General features: G+C 35.7%; 1 protein-coding gene across 9 annotated transcripts in view; it reads right to left on the bottom strand.

Annotated features, from left to right (window-relative positions):
* FAT1 (FAT atypical cadherin 1) overlaps window positions 1-22,222 on the bottom strand; it is a 109,417-nt gene that overhangs the window by 33,211 nt on the left and 53,984 nt on the right. For 5 of the 9 annotated variants that reach the window (XM_035557814.2, XM_035557818.2, XM_035557819.2 and 2 more), the window contains exons 4-9: window positions 18,878-18,939; window positions 15,002-15,331; window positions 14,268-14,478; window positions 9,881-10,020; window positions 1,955-2,230; window positions 1,528-1,738 (exon numbers count right to left, since the gene is read on the bottom strand). In XM_035557814.2, coding sequence (XP_035413707.1) covers window positions 1,528-1,738; window positions 1,955-2,230; window positions 9,881-10,020; window positions 14,268-14,478; window positions 15,002-15,331; window positions 18,878-18,939 — 1,230 coding nt within the window. Of the gene's footprint in view, window positions 1-1,019; window positions 1,739-1,954; window positions 2,231-2,328; window positions 6,020-9,880; window positions 10,021-14,267; window positions 14,479-15,001; window positions 15,332-18,877; window positions 18,940-22,222 lie in introns of those variants that run through there. The other 4 variants (XM_035557821.2, XM_035557823.2, XM_035557822.2 and 1 more) reach the window with 4 other exon arrangements.

Below are 22,222 nucleotides of genomic sequence, written 5' to 3'. Positions count from 1 at the left end.
TATTCCCTGTGGTGAAGTATTAGGAAAAAAAAAAAACTACCTGCTGAGTATTGCCAGCTGCCACTTGATAAACATTTGTTTTCTTTACACTTCCAAACATAAAGAACACACTGCACACAATATTCAGCTCATGTACTAAATACAGTAAGTTTTAACATTTTATTTCCTTAAAATTTATGTTACTAAAGCCATGCTCTCAGCATGGAAAAAAATTTTTAAAAACTTCTGAGTTATGCATACAAGTAGGCAAAAGATTTTTTTTAAGTGGAGGCTCTAAACACAGTGGCATTCTTAGAATATCCCATTACAAATCTAAGCAGTCATTACAAACATTTAAGGAATGTTCCTTCCATAAGCTTAGAACATCAATTATAATGCTTTAACCTCCCGGTCCTGTAAGATAAACCTAACCTAAGTCTTACATTTACTCACATAAAAAGCTAGAAGAAATGAAGAGAACAGGGTTTAACTTAATTTTAGACAGCATGCATACACATATTTTTCTTACAATGTTTTGGCATTGATAAAACAAGAACCACTAAACTAGTAAAGAGGAAAGTTTCATGAACATTAGTGTCCTGCCTAGCAAAAAAGTAGTATTTTTACAAATAACAGAAAAAAATATATATTTTAAGAATTTTATCAAATATATTCTTCTTCTTCAAACAATTATAATTGCAGCTTCATTTTAATAGTGTTTAAATGTGTTTTCAAATCAAAATAACATTTGAGGAAGAAATGAATAATACTTACAATAAGCAATTTCTATACCTTTACAAAGTAACTTACATCAAACAAAAATAAACACTTGTGCATAACACCTTGCATGCAACTGTAACTGAACAAATTTTACCTACTGTTCTGTTTAAAATGCAATTTCTTATGCTTGTGACTTGGACTTTTATTTTACATCACTTTCTAGATTGAAGGTCGTACAGCGCATAGTTAATTAAATATAAATGACTTTTTTTTTTTTTCCAGGCATAGTGCCTAAATAGTTCAGGACCTTGGAGATAGTAGGTTTGTACCTAGATTTCATGGGCCAAACCAAAACTCACTTCTGAATGCTAAGTGAACTCAATCAGTGCCATCCCATCTTCGAAATCACCATCATTAGAACGTCATTGTTATAGGCATGTTCAGGAAGACACTACGAAGTGAAAAATAAGTAGCAGCACCTAATGCTCTTCTCTGGCCTATAATCTGAAGGACTCTCTATGATAAATTGACTGGCTATTAAAGGAATTCTTAAATATTTTATTGAACGAGAATAGCAATCCTAATATAAAATTGGCTAGAGGGAACCATGCAAAGCAAGCCCTTCCCTGCTACTTGTATCTTGTAACTTAAGAAAGTTTAACTTAAGACAGTTTAAGACAGAAAGTTTAACTAAGAAACTTAAGCAAGTTTAACTTAAATTGGGACAATTTAGTGGTTATTTCTGCAGAAGCATATGGATATCATAAGTATCATCAAATAACATTTTAGAAAGATGCAAGAATTAAGATGTAAGAATGTCAACATTACCTGATTCAATAGAATACACAATTTCAGCATTTTTCCCTTTGTCCTTATCTAATGCTGTAACCTGGAGCACTGCTGATCCAATAGCTGCTGACTCATATACTCGTCCTTCATAAGGAGAGCTGGTGAACCACGGAGCATGGTCGTTCGTGTCACTAACATTAATGATGATCCTAGCATAGTTGCGCTTTACAGGAACATCTTGATCTCGAACCTAAAACAATTAGCATAATACTATTAATTATCACTAATAACTCTGAAGTTCATCAAACATTAGTAATAATTCAACATTCAATCTGTACCAGAGACAAAGCCTGCATACAAATTAAACACACAAATCAATACATGTTTGTATTATGAGGACAAATTAAAACGACATTAATGAAAAAAGTCTTTTATAGGATACAGAACAAATATTGTGGTTATTTACCATTACTGTGAGAATATGCTGGTTCATGGTCTCATGATCCAGTTTTTCTGAAGTATAAAGAGATCCAGTTCCAGGGTCCAGACGAAATTTTTTAAGACTGATGGGATCTGTGCTGCCCTGCATAGTATAAATGAGTTTATTCTTCTCATCTCTGTCCGTGGCACTGACTTGCAAAATTTCTGTCTCTGGTACAGTGTCCTCAGGTATAACAATTTCATATTTTGAAGCAGAAAACTGAGGCCTGTGATTATTTGTATCTATAACTTTGATGTACACCTGAAACGATACAGTGGGGAGGGGAAAACATTGGTGATATTTGGGAAGCAAAGATGAAAAGAGAATATCATTAAAAATTAGACCATAATGCTAATACAATTCCAATGCAAGCAAAATTTTTATTTTATTTTTATTTTTTTTTTTTCTTCTGTTTTTGGAGGAGAGACAGGTATAGGGATGAGGCAGAGGAAAAAAGGGACTCGCTAAATCCAAATCTGCCTCACCTTCCTTAAAGTCAAAAAGAGTTTCTAAGAAGATTTGAAGGATTTTGTTCTAAGTAACAGCAAAAAGACGGCTGCATATAAGTAACAAAGTCTTGCACCAAACCCTGCAGGCACCACAGTACAGCCTCATGAATTGAAGTGAGAATCTGGGAATACAAAGACAGAAGTGGGCGTGGAACTTTTGGGTAACTCTGTATACAATGGTCTTCCCAAAAACTGGGATGTTACCCACTCTGCTAGCTGAAATAATTGTCACCAGAAATACTATTTTCAATAATTTCCCTCAAATAAAAAAAGGATAGACAAGCACATAAAATGTAATATAAGAGAGCTGAAGAGGGCAAGTGTGCAATCTCAAGAGTTAGAAGCCAGATATAGAATAAAATGCTACACAAGGAATAAAAAAAAGAAGTTTTAAGTTTATTTGAAACCACAAAACAACCTGTGGGTAAACAAGATCACCAGGAAATATAAAAAGCAATTAAAACAAAGGAAGCCTGTGCTAAATTACAATTCTGCTTCAGTCTCATTTACTAAGAAGAACAGGGATCATGACCCTACACAAAACAAAATAAAAATGTGATACTGGTAAAGCAGTGGGGCTGGAATAAGCAGCTGCTAAATGAAATTAAAAAATCAGCATGACAAGATAGGAACCACACACAGGTTCTGCTGGATTGCAGGGGAAAAACAAATAGATGGCAATGCTCCTAATGTAACATGCACTGCTAATAATACTGAGCTCCACTGCCAGGCAGCAGGGACATGCGCATGTACACGTGTGTGCACACTGGTGTCTGCAGCCACAAGCACAGCCACCTAACTATTTTACTCTTAGGCGTTCCAGATCAGTGAGCCATAATCCATTATACAGCACATTCTTCAGTGTTTGAAACAGCCTCCTATGACAAATACAAACTATCACTGCTTTTTATAGGAAAATGCTGCCTCCCACAACCTACTAGAATTCTCAGAAAACAGAAGAAATAGAAAATAACCAATTCTGTGGCACATCGATAAAATCCCTTGCAAGAGGTTGCTATGGAAACTAAGGAGTTTGGCTTCTTTTCTCATTGATTAGAAACTACTTAAAGATGGAAAATAAAAAGAAAAAATACTGATTTCCAGTAAGGAGAAAATTAATGGTAGGTTATCCAGGAGGTCTTTTAGGTCAAGGTTTTAAATATATTCATTAACAAATTCAATTGGAAAATGAAACAGCAAGAATGAAGAGAATATGACCTTAAGTATGCAATTTTTTAGATTGTCATGATTAGAGCAACACAAAAAAAAAGTTCTCCCTTTTTTCTTTCTTTTTTTTTTTTTAATTCTGTACAAATAAAATACATTTTAATGCATTCTGAGAGAAGAACTGATATCAAATTCTGAATGGTCCACTACAGTCACTTGCATAGCAGTTTAGTAAAAAATATACCTGCACATTGAATACTCACACTCAGGAAAATTAAAAATGAAACCAAATGAAGATGACTAACAAATTAAAAAGCAGAAAACCCAACCTCAATGTAAATCAAACTAGACTAGTACACGTATAAATAAAAGCTTAGGAGACCATATACAACAGAATTCGTACACAGACAATGTGCTTTCAAAATCAGTACACCTCAACAACTTTTTATTCAATTCCCACCTTCTAGCAGATTATTAAGTTCAGACTCAGACAAACAATAAGTGAAAAGATAAAGTGTAAATTTTGATGAATCTAAATCAAAATCATTATTTAAGTTCATGTGTATTTCTCCCCAGATGAGAAAACATGAAAACTATGGTCAAACTTGGTGGTGAAGGGGCATGCAACTCCAGAGCAACTGTGTTAGATCAATCTGCAGAGTGGAAGACATGGCCATTTGTGCTGCTGGAACTACACAAAACCAATGCAGGAAAGCCGAATTTCTAGAACACAGCACCCAAAACATTGTGCAAAGTACTAAGTAAAATACCTGGAATGTAGTGACTGTGATGCCAATTAATTGTATTATTAACAAACATATTGCTAAGGAATTAACACAATGACTCAGTCATTATGAGTGGCTTGCTCAGGTATTCCATTACTTGTCAAATTACTTGCTCAGGCATGCAGCTTTTCTGAATACTGGTAAACACAACTGCAAATACACAATCTGATCTATAAGTGTAATCATTTTAAATGCACCTAAAATTCAGAGTTCACGTTTGACTCAGCTGGAAAGGTCTTTTATCTACACACTTTAGGATTCATTTCTCACTCGCTGATGTTGTTACTTTATGCCTATCTGATGGACAAGCGTAACACGAATCCAAGTGCACTCTTGCAGTAAGGAAGGCTGACCACATGCTGGGCTGCTTGAATAAGGAGATCAGCAGGCAGGGGGAAAGGAATTACTCCCCTCTACTTAGCACTCGCTTGTGGGACTGTAGATCCACTGTAGGTTTGAGCCCTGCTGAGCAAAATGGATCTTGACAAACTGAAAAGAATCCAGTTAAAAGCTGTTAAAATTCAGACTTCTCAGAGGTGCACAGTGAAAGAACAAGAAGCAACACTCACAATAAGGGAAATTACAACACTCACAATAAGGGAAATTACAAGTAGAGGTAAGATAAAGATAAAATTTTCTTTTCAAGAAGGGTTGCCTAACACTGACATAGAAACATGTCCAAAGAAGATATGCTTTAGGTTGTATATTAGGAGAAATTTCTTTACTGCAAGGGTTGTGCGGCATTGGAACAGGCTGCCAAGGGAAGTGGTTGAGTCACCATCCCTGGAGGTCTTCAAGAAATATGCAGATATAGAAATTAGAAGCATGGTTTAGTGGTGGACTTGTCAGTACTAGGCTGAAGGTTGGACTAGACGATCTTAGAGGTCTTTTCCAACCGGAATAATTCTATGAAGAGGTGGAAGCCCTGTCATCTCAGGTGCTCAGAACTGGACAAGTCCTTGAACAACTTGATCCAACTTTACAGCTTGCTCTGCTTTGAGCCACCAGTCTTAACTAGATGAGCTCCATGGCTTCCCTCCAATCTAAAGTCTTGGACTAAGGAACTAATAGACTAAGGAAAGCCTGCTTTCAAGACAGATATTCTTGTTGATGCTAAGTGACAGATGCTAGATGTGCAATTTCCTTTCAAATGTGAAAAGACCAAATTGTCATGTAAACTGTTAAGGCCTTCACATTAAATAAGAGGCAACAGAAGACAAAAGTAAAATTGCACTCTCAGTTATTAAAGACCCACGCAGTACGAGATGGGTTTGTGTGCTTGAGAACAAAGTAACTACATGAAGAGCTTGTACTACTCTAAAGTAAAATGTATAATAAAAGACAATTCTGCAAATTTTCAATGAAATTATTGAAAGATTCAAATGAATTATATGAGTATTATCACTTAAGAAAGAAGTTTCTTCATGAAGAGGCACACAATAGAAAAGTTTGACATTAATAGACCGTAATGTTATCTCTGAAATGAAGCAGCGTGGAACTGAAGAGACTTGACTGATTTTGCAGGGCTATGTAAGGGCTGGATTGCACAATTTTTGTCTCCTCACAGATCTCTCAGAGAGCAATACGGTCTGGTGATACAGAAAGAGAACAAAGCAAACCAGGATTACTTAGGGGAAGGACTTGAAATGAATTACTTAAATGACAGGTGAAACCTAAATTTGCATAGGAATGCATTGATTATTAGTATATTATAGAGAAGATATGTGTCACTGGCAAAACATAGTGTGTAATATTTAAAAATGATGTTCCTTTGGATCGTTTTAAACTAATTTTTCATTTGCTGAATTCTTGTTGAGTTTTAAATCTCCTCTCTTCATTCACAATAACATTATAGTTACTTTGCTGTGTTTATATTCATGTTCATAAACAAAAAGTTATATTATCCGGGGATAATAAAAATGCATTCTGTTTCCATAATGTCTCTGTGGAGCAGCGTGGTGATCACAAGCAAAAATGCACATTTAATCAATGAAGAACATTCTATCCTTCATTCCTAAATCAACCCCAAAGCATAATGTCCATATAAATTTTGCATGAAGCAACATTAAATATTCTGCAAAGCACAGCAATAGGTAAAATGCTGCAATTAGCTTTACACCATTTCAAGTGTTACTTCTAATGAAAAGAATTGATAGTCATAGCAAGGACTGGAAGTAGCATAGCTCAAAACAGGACTTTTATTTATTTGTTTTCAAAAAGTGACTCAATAGTTCGTATATTGCTTCTTATATCTTGTGAATAACATTTTCTATTTAAGACCAAAACATCATAATCTGAAAACATTAGTACACTGATTTGCTTTTCAAATGATATTCCTTCCTAGTCATCTCTAATATCATTTGTCAAACACCACTACTGTAGGCCTGGAATTTGCTTGTCCTTGTTTTGCATCATGCATTTGGCATTTAGATGCATACAAAATTCTAATAGCCTCCACGCCTACTGCTGCTGTATTTTTCAAAAAAGCTATTTAACTGAAGTCCTGAAAGAGTCAAATGCTCTACAGATGTTGAGGGCCCAAGGCCAGCAAAAGCCTTCTAGTTTAAAGTCAGATTCAATACACTACTTGTACACAATGAGATCGATGTTTCTTGTTTCTCGTCCCCCTTCCCAATATCTTGAAAATGTCATTAGCTTTTTCAAGTTGAAATATAAAATTACTTAGTATGCTGTTAATCAAGGCCTGTTAAATTGTTTACTGTATTTCAAATGTTTACTTTGTAAGCTAAAAGCTGCACACAGCATATTGCTGTTCCTAATGTATGCACTCAGTATTCAGTTTTTGTGCCTGTCACTCCTTATTAACTGTTTATCAGCTCTTAGGAGGATCCAACACAACATCAACATTCAAAATTTAATCAGGATTATTTCAGCAGCAAGTAATGGAATGTACATGCTGGTAGCTGTAAATAACACCTTCAACTTTGATTTCATATTAACATTTTTTATTTCCCTGAAGTTAAGCCTCATTCCTGAAATGCATCTTCTAAACTACAGTGCTGAGGGCTATGTTAAGAGATCAGTCCATTTGGGTGGGCTGAGTTACAGAAGAGATAAGAGAATCAGGAGTTACGGGGAGAGATAAGAGAATCAGTTGAAATCAGCAGTCTGTACATGCACCAACAGTTTCAGAGATTGCACTAATCCATGCTTCTCAATCTGTATACCACAGTAACATGAGACTCAAACAGCAACAGCGTAACTTGTGCTTTTCCCACAGGCAGAGGAAAAAGGATGATAATGACAAGGAAGTTTCTGTGCTCTTGCAACAGAAACTACAACCTCTCTTCTTGCCAACTGTAGCGGAGAGAGGAAAGTAGAGACAGGAAAGAAAGTCATACAGAAAGCAATCAGAAATAAAGGACTATAAATTCAAGACTACTATTCTAACTCTTCTGCAGAAGGTTATTGTGGCAACTGTTTATAATGTTCACCCAGCTTTACAAATGTTAAAACAACTGTTTCGTTTAAAGAAATTGGACAAAAGCTACAGTGTGCACTTCTGAGGAAAACTAAATGAATCACATAACCCAGAGGAAGAGAAGGGGTGAGGGTTAAAGTATTTCTGTGACCTTCCAATTCTTGGTTGTTTCAGGAGACAAAAAAGATTATGGTTCAAATGTGGCAGCTCAGGATGCCTGCTACATATTCAGCTACATATAAGCAACAGCGTGGATAGAATATCTGCTGTCATTGAGACCATAAATTCATCCTTTACTAATCCCCAAGTTACTCCAACATGCTCTGCGTGGTGGCATTTTGACGCCATTCTTGAAAAAAAAAAAAAAGGAAAAAAAAAAGCCGCCTGCTGTCTTCTGACTTTCCTGGCAAAGAAAGTTCTCTTTTAGTTGTACTTAGGATTCTTCTTTTTTTTTTTTTTTTTTTTTTTTCCAAACTAATCCATACCAACTCCCCAGCATTCTGTATTTGGTAGAAATGAATCCATTTAATATTTTCACTACAACTATACAATAAATTTACAGCAGGATTCTCCAGACCTTTTATGGCATTACCAGCACCAGCAGCAATGGCACCCTGGTTAGGATAGCAGCAAGTTCTGATTCAAGTTCTACTGAGGTACCTGTTGTCATATTTGGAGATTTGTGGTCTACCATATAACTCACAATTGTCACCATTAAAGTAAAAGCAAGCTCTCGAACAAAACTGCTATTCTTGTAGTCTTCAACTACAGAATTTAGTATATTTGACCTATCAAATGCAGTCATCTCAATAAAGACCCTGTTTCAAATCCTAAATGTTGACAAGCTATTTTTTTGCTCTGGCTGAAAGGGGGAAGATGACATATAAGACACAGGATAAAACAACAGAAGAACATATATATCATACAAAAGTTGAACAAGAAATTATGTTCATAACACAGATTTCTATGTACATAAAAGTACCAACACATTTATTGCTCTTTGAGCTCTGTAACTGAGAGGTAACCCAATTACAGATAACACAGATATATCACCATCTTTATCCAACAGTTTTAATGCAGTAACTAAACTAAAATCTTTCTTTTCCATCTGGAAGAAAAGGAGAACTCCTCCATGCTTACAGCTCCATTCACACCAACCTCAGGTAAACCTTATTTCCAACTATAATCAGGTTGTGGGCTGGGGGAAGAAACTAGATGGGAGAAACAGGAGGGATATACATCACAGCTCCCTTTACTATGAGCTATTTCCACTAGTGTCACAAAATACTTCTGCCTTACAGATAACTTTCTATTAGCCTGACTGCAAACACTTGCTACTGCCATGGAGTCTTAGTAATGAAATGATTTAAAGAAATTTGGCTTGTCATATATTGCCAAACACTGTCCAGAAAGCAGCTCTCTCTACCTCTACTGAAGGTAAACAATACTACTCAGGAGGATATACAATGATGCTATCACCTAAACCTCATTTCTATAATGCACACCATGCAGAAGGAGCTGCTCAGTTTCATAAAACAGTCATTGGTCACTGTACCATTTGTCAGCCACAGATCTTGGAAAAAAATATAAAAACTTAGCCTGGATTTTAAAGACCATTGTAAGTAATCATATAATGTGGTGATTTGGGAGGAGTAGGATAAAGAGGGGATAACTCAAATAAGAAGTATTAACCCTTTTCTTTTGAGTAAATCATGCACTGAAGAGCTTAGTTTCTACTTTCATTTTCTTAGCTAATGTAGGAACATGATCTAAGTTAAAAGCTGCCCACTCAGACTACAGCATACTAACACACACCTTCCAGGACTGCCAAATGCCATGGCTCTATGAATATCATAATCCACTTCTGTTTTAGACAAAATCCCTAATCTATATAAAGCATATTAATTGTTCAGAATGAAAAAAAAAATTACATAGAAAAGGAAACTCTCTCCCCCCATGCAGCTCCATATTTCTCCTTCTACAAACACTTCTTCAGGAAGTCCATTACCTGAGTGCTGATAGATCTGGTTCCATCTGTTGCCTCCACTGTCAAGTTGTAATTTGATTTCTCTTCTGCATCAAGAGGTCTAGCGACAATGATAGTTCCAGTGCCCTTGTCCACATCAAATCGACTGTCATAGTTGCCACCTTGTTCAGGAAATGAGGAGAGAGAAAAGTTCATAAAACACAGCATCATTGTTTCATGTTAGGATCATGTTCTTTCTTCAGATGCTTAATGAAGGTGGAACTATATACACATGTACTTATATACACATTTATTTTAAATCTTCCACCCCGCCCCCCCCCCCCCCCCCCCGGTAATGCAGTATGGTGCTACTTACAATATTTAAAACTGATTAGTTTTGGACAAAGCTGATTTGTCTATCCTACTAACTGTCTATGACATATGTCTATGTCATATGTCTATGTCATAGACAGTTAGTAGGATAGATTTTTAGACAAGGTTCTCTTTTTTTTTAATCAGAATTTTAGGATTCCAAATAGTGGGAAACTAAGAATTACCAGGAGTATTGTGATAGTTTATTTTATGAGCAGACATTCAGGATAAATAGTGAAAAACATACTTTGTATCGAAATAAATGAAAACCCCAAATCAGAAATACTGTCAAATTTATATATCTTGAATCAGAGTATAAATTACTATACTCATACATGATTATAGATAAGGTTGAAAAAGCTCCAATACCTCCAAAGGATACTCAGGTCAACGCAGAGTATCTGAAGAACTCATTAGCCAACCCCTCCCTACTGAGGTAAGATTTCAGATGAGTGCTAAATGTTTAAATGACCAATGCCCACGCTTTTTTTCTGAAGCAAGTTATCTTCCTTTGCCTAACTTTCAAATTTCCCTTTGAAATATAGTTAAATAACCATGTGGATCAATAGCTACACTTAGTCATTTAAACATTTAATTGATCATCATCATCAAGTCATTCTGAGCAGACCATTGTGAGAATACAATCTCCATGAAGTCCAAATATTGTTAACGATGATAAATATTGCCATTTATCTACAATTGCTTTAGGCCTCTCAATAAACTGCCTAAAATGGACGAGCCAATTTTTATTTTGGTCAAGCCAGTGCTAGATATGGCAAACCAATTTCTCCTGATTATATACATGTGTTTTTCTAATTGCATTTTACAAGGATAGCATTCAGATAAAATCTGCATGCTCTGTTTATTTGTTATTTTTAAAATAGTTTTTACATGCTATGTTTTGTAAATCATGGAATGCCTTTTAAGAAAAGCCAAGGCTAGAAGTGAGAGGGTAAAGTTCCCAAGGTTGCAAATTCATACTTAATCTAAGAAAGAACAGTAAATACTGAAATGGGCCCCCATTCAAATGTAAAAGGATTTCACCTTTAGAAGGTTCCACTGCATGACAGACATATCGGGTTGGGAAAGATGGATTGGATTCTGCTTCACTGGATTTAAGATAGTTGGTAACAATTAATGACAAACATAATGACTTTTTTTTTTTTTAATTTCACTGAAAGCCAGTTTCTCTTAGTAGCTCTGATTCACATGAACAGATATAAACTGAAAAGCATGAAACATAGCACCTTTGTTTTGAACAGGTTTACATGAAAAAAAATACTTTGGCTTTGTGCAAGATGTTAACTTCAGAAAATTAGTCTAACTTTTTATAGCTGGTATGTGATACTAATTTCTCAGATGGCTAGGAAAGGAGAATTTAGTATCTCCATGGAGTAATCTCCATTATAAAAGAAGAGCAGGGTGAATGAACCTTTTCATTCAGTTTCCCTGATACAAGGACAAGCTCTTCTAATCAACTTTATTTTCTTCCCTTTTCAAGGGAATCACAAAGACATTCCCTAATTTTTTACAGTAGTGGTTGTGGTATTAATCCGCTGAAGCAGAACTCAACCCAAACTTCTGTATCTGGTACACTGAAAGTGTAACAGCAACAGTTTTGGTTAAAACCAAAACTGGAAGCTATGAATTGATGCCGTATAAATGTAATGATGACAAAACAAAACAAAAACGAACCTGTCACAAATGCAACTGTGAGCACTTTGATTTCCGAAGGGTTAATAAAATAAATATTTTATAAATGTACGCTTTCATTTCAGATCTCATAATCTGGTAATAAATTATGTGATCTCAGCAGATACCTTCTGCTGTACAGTTCAGGTCACAAGCCATCTGAAAGATGTAAAATACTTCACTAGCAAGCTTGTCTCCTGGCTCAGCCAAAAAGAAAGAAAGCATGGAAAGCAAGCACAGAACACAAAGGAAAGCTGTCAATCAAATTAATTCATGCTATTAGAAACAGTAAAAGAGGGCAGTAAAGTGATAACCTACAAAAGTAGCTGATAACTCATCAACATGATCATATATCAAACTTTCCAAAACGCCTTCACTAAGAAAACAGTCAGAATAATTTCATTTTTTACAGTCTGTGGACGAGTCCTGTTCTTTCCCCTTTGGAGTTTTCTGCATTTGTCTTTTTTAAAATACCATCTGTTTACTCTGTTAAGCATAAAATAAAAATACTGTAAATATTCAAACTGTGCTACATGCTTTGAAGCAGCAATTCGAAATAACACTATCATCAGAATTCTATTCAGATATACACACTACTCAGAGTGCACAGCAGTTGAAACAAACTAAAAAGATTAGAAAAATACATCTCTAGTCTAGTTAACAAATTCTGCTAATTAGACCCCAGAAAATGCTATTGCTTTACTCGGTAGAAACTCTAAAGACTGGGAGCAAAGGACATCTGAGTCCTTTTCTGTTTACTGTCCTTCATCTCCGTGAACCACTCACCTCTTTCTGACAACATCCCTTTCTTCACCTTTCCTTTAATGGTCTCTATCTGGTCTACAGATGTTCTTGTTTGTTGACTGGATGACCCTGTCTGAATTGGAGCCTCCTCCTCATATTCCATCTTGGCTCACTTAAGCTGTTTTTATATTTTCTGATTTTCTGTTCCTATGTCTATGTGGATGCATGTCTGGGAGAACAGTAAAAGAACTGTCTCAGTTTCAAAATACCTCTAATGTAAATATCTTTGCCCCTACAAGAATACAAGGAGGCATCTTTGAACCCTTTATTTCCTTTATCAAGTTTTACTGATCTCTTTCCCCACTATTTGTCTAAAAGCAAATTCTTTTTATTTGACTCTGATCTATTTGGACAAAAACTATTTTTTTCCTCCAGAACTGATTAAAAAGAATCAAACAAAAACTCTGTGCAAGTATTTAATACACTGGCAATTTTATCAGTACTGTCACATGCTGTTCACATATGTAGCATGCATTCACGAAAGAGTTCTTTGTTCTAGCGAGTGCTTGAATGTTTTCTGAGAACACCTTCAAATATTTGGCATTTCTATATTCCTGCTACATGTATCAGTTTTACAAACATTGTCTTTAACTGTTGCCGTTCTCAGAATCCCCTAAAACATAAGTACCAATAAAAAAGATCTTTAAATTGATTAGATTTGTAAGAAGTAATTTCTAAACAGTTCGCCCCAACAGCTAAGAATAACTTCGCACCATAATCATGGATAAAATGTTTAGTTGTAACTAAGGTCCCTTATCTCTCTTGTGAATGTGGTGGAAAATCTGAATCTTACAAGGCTATCTTAAGACCAGAAACAGTTTACTACAGATACCTCTCCTGAAACAAGGCTCTGTTGTTCAGCTTGATCCTGAAATGTAACACAGGTCAGAACTTGTTTTTAATATCAGTTATACAGTGAACTCTCTGTGCTCAGTGGTTTAACCAGTAAGTCTTAAATTAAAAAAGTACTATTCATTTTGTCACCAGAGCATCTATGTATAGTCATATTACTGACTAGAATTCCATGTCCAACGGCAGAGATTAAAGTGTGTTATAATAGGAAGAATATGTAAAGAAAAAGTTTGTTGGGGTTAGGAGCACATGAGCTTTCCTTTTAGTACTGAATCTGAGGACAGCAGCAGACTGAGGGGCAGCCCAGAGGAAAAGAAATCAGTGTGAACAGTGTAATCTCTCTTTGGGTGTACTATCCCTATTTGCAGAAAAATGGCATTTTATTTCTTTCCCTATCATATAACCTTTAAGATTGATTTGATTTGTTTTAATTTCACTGACACAATATTCATAAGTCATTTCCAAAACTGCAACACAGCAAATATTTTGCAATGCAATTTTATTTTTTTGATATATAGTGGCATTGATAAAATCAGTCGTTTTGATTTACAACAAAATAAATTCTAAGGGAAAAAATATCTACTGCTGAAGAATGCCAAAACTGCATTGCTTAGAAGAGCGGTTAAGAAACCAAGCTGCAATGAGCCCTCCAGTATCTCTGACTCCATGCATTTGTTTCTAATAATAAAAGCCCTCAAGGCATCCTTACCCGTTATGTCAAACCAAAGTGGTGTTCCAAGAGGTTCAACAGATATTACGCCAATCATGTGAGCAACTGGGTCGCTTTCCATCACCGTAAAAGAAAAAAATGCTTCCTCAAAATAAATGGGCTCTGTGGGTGGGACAGGCTTTGGAATCCATTCTATGTGAAGCCGTGTAGTTGACGATTTTTGTGGACGACCATTATCTACAGCTTTAATCTGTGAAACAGACACAACTTTTAGGCTACAGAGTCATATAAATCATTATGTCACATAAATGGAAAAGTAATAATAAGCTCCAGGCATGTTTGTTTGTGTGAGATATATCCAGAAGGGCTAAGTGTCTCTCAGAGTGCTACTTGCCCCTCATTAGCTGGGGAGCAAATGGAGAAAAAACATGTAGCACCTGACAGTAGCATAAACTGTTACCATAAATTCACTTTTATTTTGCTTTCTTCCTGAAAGAGAGTCAATGTGATTGTTTATGCTCCCTCATCCTGTTCATTATCCGTCAAGTTCTGGAAAAGAACTGCAGCTTCTTGATTCACTTGCTCAATACAAACATCTGAAAGCATCCTTTAAAAAACAGTACCAACCCACAAAGCAATACTTCTCGATTTGTTGATGCTTTCCTTCCTCCAGATACTGCAGTAACTCATCCGCCAGCTACTGAATAAAAAGTGATGAGAATACAGATAAAAGAATATTTCACATATTCATGATATATGAGATTTTGACTCACGGAAAGGATATCATATTCCCTCGCTGCAGAAAATTTCTTTGATGAAACCACTCCAGTTTTCGGCTCAATGAAGAATTTGCCATGTTCATCACCATCTTCAATGCTGTAAGAGATCTCCGCATTGGGGCCTTCATCTTTATCTGCAGCAATAACTCGATAGATTGGCTCTCTCCTAGCAGTTCTTTCTCGTTCCGGCTTACCACGCTCTGGAAGCCTGATTTTGTAGAACTTTTGCAAAAATTGAGGCTTATTATCATTCTCATCTAAAACCTTCACAATCACTCGTGCAACTGTTGATTTTGCAGGAATACCATTGTCTGTTACCGTTACCTGTTTTTATTAAAAAAAGATATGGTTAGTGTTCAATTCAACTACAGTCTTTCTGACAATGCTCTTTTAAAATCAGATTTTCCTACGACTGCAAAGTAATTCTCTAACTTCAGTTACATAAAGACTGTTGGGTAAAGCTATAACGGTGAATATTTAGAAAAAGAACTACAAAGAGTTACTCAGGTACTATCTTAACATTATCATGCTTTATGTATGGCATGTAGGAGTTGATATGTATTAAATACATTCTGCTATTTTGCAGCATAGCTATATATTAAATCTATTCCACTGTTTTGCAGCACTGTAACTGAAATATTAAATTTCCGAGTTCAGGAACAGCACACAAGTATAGTATCTTTGATAACAGCTTCACTGTAATAATAATATGTTAACATAATTTCAGCCCAGTGTTTCCTTACAACATTTGAATTTAATCATTTGATTTTACATCTCCAAGATGCAATTTATAATACTATAATTTTCAGAATTTGACAGGCCTATGCATTAAAAAACTATATTTTAAGACATAAAATCACTATCTTGTTTGAAAGAAGCTTTAAAAATAGCCTTTTAAAGCAATACACATAACAATGTATTACCATAGCCTAAATGAATTGGGAAAAGAAATGAAATCTGTTCTTCCAGCAATAGTCACATTTTCTAATAAAAACGCCAGGAAATGAATAAGGAATCTTCTGCAATATTAACTCTAGCACTGATATGACGTTATTGATATATGCATATTGAACAAAAATACAATAAAATTAAGATTTATGTTAATTTGAAGTCAGAAAACATAGAAAAAGATGGAAATGGACAAAACTGATACAAAAACTTATATCATATGTAGCAATCTTACCTTATTACTTTACCTTTTACTATTTAACCCCTTATTGAGTAATATATTATTGGCCAATAACATAATTGCCAATAATTAACCAATAATTATTGGTTAATAAGGAGTTAAATATGTGTATCATGGGGTACAGAATAACTTGTCCGTTAACATAAAATTAATATTGCTCCATTATTGCTTAATTTTGAGCCAAGAAGAAAAATGGCGAATTTAAAGAAAATGAAGTTTGATTTAATGGCAACATGAGTTTTGAAGACATTACTGATATAAAAAACAGAATGCTAAGATATGAGAGGATGACATGAAGCTGATCTAAAATAAAAGCATAAAAAATAATCCATCAAATTGGAACTCAGAAAATAGTTACAAATTGGGAATAAAAGAATGGGGCATAGTAATTACTACTATATAAGCAGGAGTGCAATCAAAGATCAATTTTAATAGCAAACAAGGAATAAACTCACCAACCCATCTGGTCAACATTTCAATGCTCAATTAATTAGCCAGATGCACAGCACTTGGCTCGAGTGGCTTATAACATTGCCCACCATTCTGTGCATTTCTGGGTTTCTTTCCAATCTATTTTCAAAGGTGTCAACATAAAATTAACAAATGGGAAAACTGCTACTTTGGGGGCCATAGTGCCTGTCACTATCACACTATATAGTTCAGGACTTTTGCACTGGATATTTTGCAGACTTTTATTTAAAACTTTGTTAACCAGCTGGGATTCAAACTGAAGAAAGAATGAAGAATTATAAACAATACCACCAGGCAATAACCAATATTCCAAACTAGAGCATAAGCAGCTTAATCTGCTATCTTTATAGAGAATGCTGAAAGCATGAGTATTTATATACCACTGTGGGATACTGCAACCTTAAAACAGCCTGAGTTCTGTACATGTCATCTTGGAATAATTTGCTCAGTTAATTTATCTATTTATTTATTATTTTTTGTATTGCAATATCAAAAGGCAGGGCTTTGATCTTATTGTGTTCACAGCATGACACCAAGCTGGATCCGAAATGCAAGCATGAGTGTTAGTGGACAACTGTCCATACCTTTACACTGCTAGTATGACCTCTGACAAGTTTTTGTCCAGAACAAATAGCACTCTCCCAAACATTGCCTAGGTACAGTCAGGAATTCACCAAATTCAGGCACCACTCTCAACAGGCAACTTGGAGATAGCCAGCCTGTTCTAGGGATAAGTTATATGCATTCAAAGCCATGCTGTGCCAGGTGGCTTCGGGGTCAGAGAATGATTCACAGCTCATTTTATTTAATGTGTATGTCCAACAGAAAAGCCAATACAATATGCATAGGAGCAAAAGTCATTAGATACTAATTTTACAATCAATATACGTAGCAGTGGGTCACAGAAATAAGATATAAGTGACAGGAATTGCTTTTGGAAACTGACACAAGCAGATTTCAGGAGGCAATTTAAAAGAGAATAATATAGTGGCTTTACAATTTACAAGAATAACGTGTCTAGTACTAAACCGCATTTGCCAGGGAATTCACTTTGCTATTACTTCTAGCTTAGCCAGTTAATTCACTTAGCTTCTATTACTACTACACACTGCAGAGGAAATCCCACCCTATTGCTACTTAAGTGAAAAGAATTCATTCCAATTCTGGTATAAAAGTTAAAATTATGATAAAAAATTGTATTAATCCAGCTTGCAATGCACCTAAGGAATAGAAAAGACGCAAGAGGACTCTCTGTACCCCAGTGTTTTGCAAAAGAATAGTTCGTGCTATTGAGGTTTACATTCTCCAACAAATCTAAGCAGTTTTTATGCTTATATTTCTATCAGAAAACCTTTCTACAGGTTTCACAAGTACTGAGTAAGTCCAGATTTGCTCCGACAATTCTGGAGAAAAACTAGAGAAGTTTTAAACTAGTTTTGATGACTCATATTGCAGTCCTTTACCTATCATCCAGAAGGAGTGCGTAATAATGGTTCCAGATCTTAGGTACAATGGAAATATCACTGTGAATATTAAGTCTTTGTTGCTGGTGAAGGGCAATGCCATCACATTACATGACAGCAATGGGAAACTGGCAAACTCACAGTTGTCTACATTTCCTTCCAAGTTCTTTGACAGAGAAGGAGAGTATCTATTGCATAAATTGCAAATGATCAATCAAAAGTAGCTAAATAAAAGAATTATGTCACAAATGTCATCTTCTTAGAATCTGTCATGCACGTTGTCAACAGATCTACTTAAATGATTGATGAATAAGTTATACAGAAAAAGATGTCTACTTAATCTGTTTGTATTCTCAATGTTGAAAAAAAGAAAACAAATCTCTGTTTCTTTCAGATGTCTGTATTCAGTAGGGTAATACTGTTTCAATAGAGCAGAAAAAAGAATCACAGTGCTCTTTCTAACAATCATGTCTTTGTACTGTTTGAAATAAAATCTTGGCTTACTGATATAAAAATAAAAAATAGCCTTTATTTGTATCTTAATTCTTAACAAAAAGTCCCAACACACTGCTTTAATGCATAGCTTTGTGCATTGCAATATAATTAATGAACACAGAAAGAAATTACTTCTGAAATACAGTTCTCTAAGTTCTTCATATGGTAATCAAGTATGACATACTTAACTTTCTGTAAAAGAATAATTAACTTGCAGTCACTGTTTTTCAGAGAATGAAAGAAATTATTTACCTCCAATATGTGTTCTCCCTGCTGTTCTCGATCTAGTTTTCTAGATGTGGTTGTAATTAGACCTGTAACATAAAAGAATAATTCATCAGATCCTCCAAGAAAATAATCTGGATGGGGGTTATGTTAAACCTGTTGTCACCGATATATCCATTCTCAATTTCTTCTTTGGTGGTCCCTTCCATTTTTGCAGCACTTAGCTTTCATTAAAGGAATGGTTGAGGGGTTTCCAGTCCTTAAGGGTTGTGAAAATATTCTTTGTTATCTGAAAGCTAAGCTGTAGTAGTCCTTAAGACAACAGATGCAGTTCTACTTTCCGACCCATCCATGCATGTCTTGTTTCTGACAGCAGTAATTTATGTAGTTCTCTCACAAGAAGTATTTTTTCAAAGGGTGCTCATATACCTTATTCAAAGAGTGATTACACATACTACATAAATAATTTGAATAATCACTTCAGTGGAACATCTGCTTGTATTTATTTTTAACAATATTAACAGAATAAGGATGACCTGAAGAGGTGCACTGATAGTGGGAAACAGGAATTTGAGTATGCGTGCATGCGGACACATCTGATGGCTTGATTTAGCAAAGTTGAAGACTCAAACAGTATTGCTGCTGGCAGTAACACAGAAGAAGGATGAGTTTTTGGTGCAAAATGTTAGATATTGTTGCAAGAGTTTGATACAAATTTGATGCAATATTAGGAAGGTATGATAAGTTTTGCTTTAAATAAGGAAAGTCAAAGAATTCAGGGTGAAAAATGAATAAAATCTAAATACAAAAGGAACTTAGCTATATAATTCTCCCTAATAGCAGGCTCAAAATTTTAGCTATTGAGTTTCATGAAAAGTAAATTCAGTCAACTTTCAGTTATAGCTGAATGGCTTGCCCATGGTGGGGGTTAAATGTGCCAGGCATGCAAATATACAAGACAGAGTTCTGTGCAAAGCCAAGTTGGGATTTACTAGCTCAGGCTAAGTGCCAAGTGAACAGTGATGGCAGTTTGTAGGGCCAACTTGTACCTGCAAACAGTTTAATGGCTTTTGTGTGGCAAAGAAACCGAACTAACACCACTATTTGGGTTCAGTTCCCAGAAAAAATATGCTCATTAGCTCAGGTGCAGCGCTAGTTCTGCCCGACTCAAGCAGTTGTCTCACAGTTGATAAAAACTGAGCATATAATTAAGAACAGCAACATCAATAAATATTTCAATTACACTTAAAAGAGAAAGGCCAACAGAAACAGAATTGTACACCATCTGTGCGTAGCTATCCAGTGCTTATGTCAAAACAGAATTGTAGTCTACATATTCCAACAAAATAGACAGCCTGTACTAAATAATATGAACAAAACATATACGACAATATTACAGCTGTCAAACGTTCAACTGTTCTTCAAAAAACAGTTCAAATAACAACCATTTCAATTATGGTCATATCTGCCCCCTGTTTTTCAAGCAATTCGACTTGCCATTTTATCAAATCCATCATACACCTAGTATTCTGAACAAATTTCTACCATCTTCTACTTCATCTTTTTATACTTTTGCAACACATAGAAGATTTGTATGCTATCCTTGCGATATCTATTTTCAGTATTATGAAATAATTGCCCTTAATTCCAAGGAAAGTGTGAATGAAAAAAAAAAAGGGGGGGGGGGGAACTGTTGTGGTAGTGCTATGAATTGAGGGAGGGAGGAAAGTATGTGTCAAAGTATTAACATCCTTGGGGTAACATCTTCCCACAGAGATTACAGAGCTGTGAACAATGACAACTGGAAATATTTACTGTCACTTACTCTGAACAAAGCTTTCTCCTTATTTCCTGGCTGAGGCTGGCCAAACCACACCACTTCTTTTTCACAGACTCTATTGGGAGCTGCACAGAACTGTTAATTGGAAATGAACAAATGGCCAAGCAGATGCCTCATCTACTTCCATTGAGCAAAGGGACTTGTAGGTGACTTCAAGAAATCCAGGCTCTCCTAACCACTCCCTTCCATTAAATACCTCTGGAGAAAGCCATCACAAGCCCTCCCATGAAGCATTAATCCCCTGGAGTTGCAAGGGAGAATGGTAAATTTCAGCACAGCCACCCAAAGAGTTAGCTAAGGAATACCTGGGTTGGGGCGGGGGGGAGTGTGTGTCTCTAAAAGATCAAGAATAAAGAAATTCCAGCAGAAATTGCTCATTATGCTTGTGTTTTTCTGAATACACTTCCCATATTCAGTCTGCACCCTCTGCACAATATTAGATTCCATCTCTCGTGGCAGCAGAAAGTAGAGAACTGCGCACACATGAGAGCAGAAAGACGGCACCTTTCAGCAGTTTTCTACCCACTTTTTCCCCAGTGGAGCCATAAGGACTGGAACCACTGCTAATAAATGCCAGTTAATACTTTGGGAAAAAAAACTTTTGCTGCAAGCACTCTAAAAAAGAATTCCATCTTGTTCCACTATTCTACATACAGCGGTTTGTTAAAGAAAATCCAATTCCATATATAATTTTTCTTAATGAAGCTGCTCAGTAGAACTCAAAAAGGTAAACAGATAGATAAGTATCCAGTATCAACAAAATGTATAATGCTTTGATCTGTTAAATCTTCCAACCTTTTCAACCAAGCATGCCACACTGCTGTTAAAACACTTCAGACCATTAACAGAAGGGCTTAGTCTTCACCATATATATCCTGTAAATTCAGCAGAAACTAGTGCCAACAAAGGAAATGTAACACTTCTGGATTTAGAATCACATACACATGCATGACATTCTTTGCATTTAACCCTTTACTGCTAGCCACTTTCCTAAGTGAAACTTTAGCTTGAGCGAAGTTTGTTTCAAAACAGCTTAACATTATAAAAGGTTTGATTATAGCAAGCACTGACATTTTCCTTTTTTTTTTCCCCTCAAGTTTTCATACATTCTAAACACCCAGTGCTGCACTGATAGATTTAATTTGTTGTTAGAGCATTTCAGAATTACAGCCAGGACAATAAAGTCCAGCATTCCTAATCCAAGCACTATGGCTTTTCTGACTGCCCATTAAGATGGCTGGGGAGAATCTTTGGACTTAATGTTAAGTCAGCTCCCCATGACAGGAGCCAACAGTCTGCTCTTTCTACTGAGAGTTAACATTCTCAAATGTTTTAGATTGAGTTCCCCCTCTTTCCTGTAACAGTTTGGAGATCTCATTGCCCTCCCTTTACACACATAAATGAATATCCACGCTTCTGCATACACTAAATCCCCACCTGACCATTAAATGGCCCCCAATTCCAGCCTCTGTCCCTATTCTCCCGTCCAACAAACATCCAGCAAGCAAAGCCATCCTTGTCCCCATCATGCT

This window comes from Cygnus atratus, chromosome 4 (genome assembly GCF_013377495.2).
Source record: "Cygnus atratus isolate AKBS03 ecotype Queensland, Australia chromosome 4, CAtr_DNAZoo_HiC_assembly, whole genome shotgun sequence".
NCBI classification, from domain to species: domain Eukaryota; kingdom Metazoa; phylum Chordata; class Aves; order Anseriformes; family Anatidae; genus Cygnus; species Cygnus atratus.
This window is presented reverse-complemented; position numbering and strand designations above follow the sequence as displayed.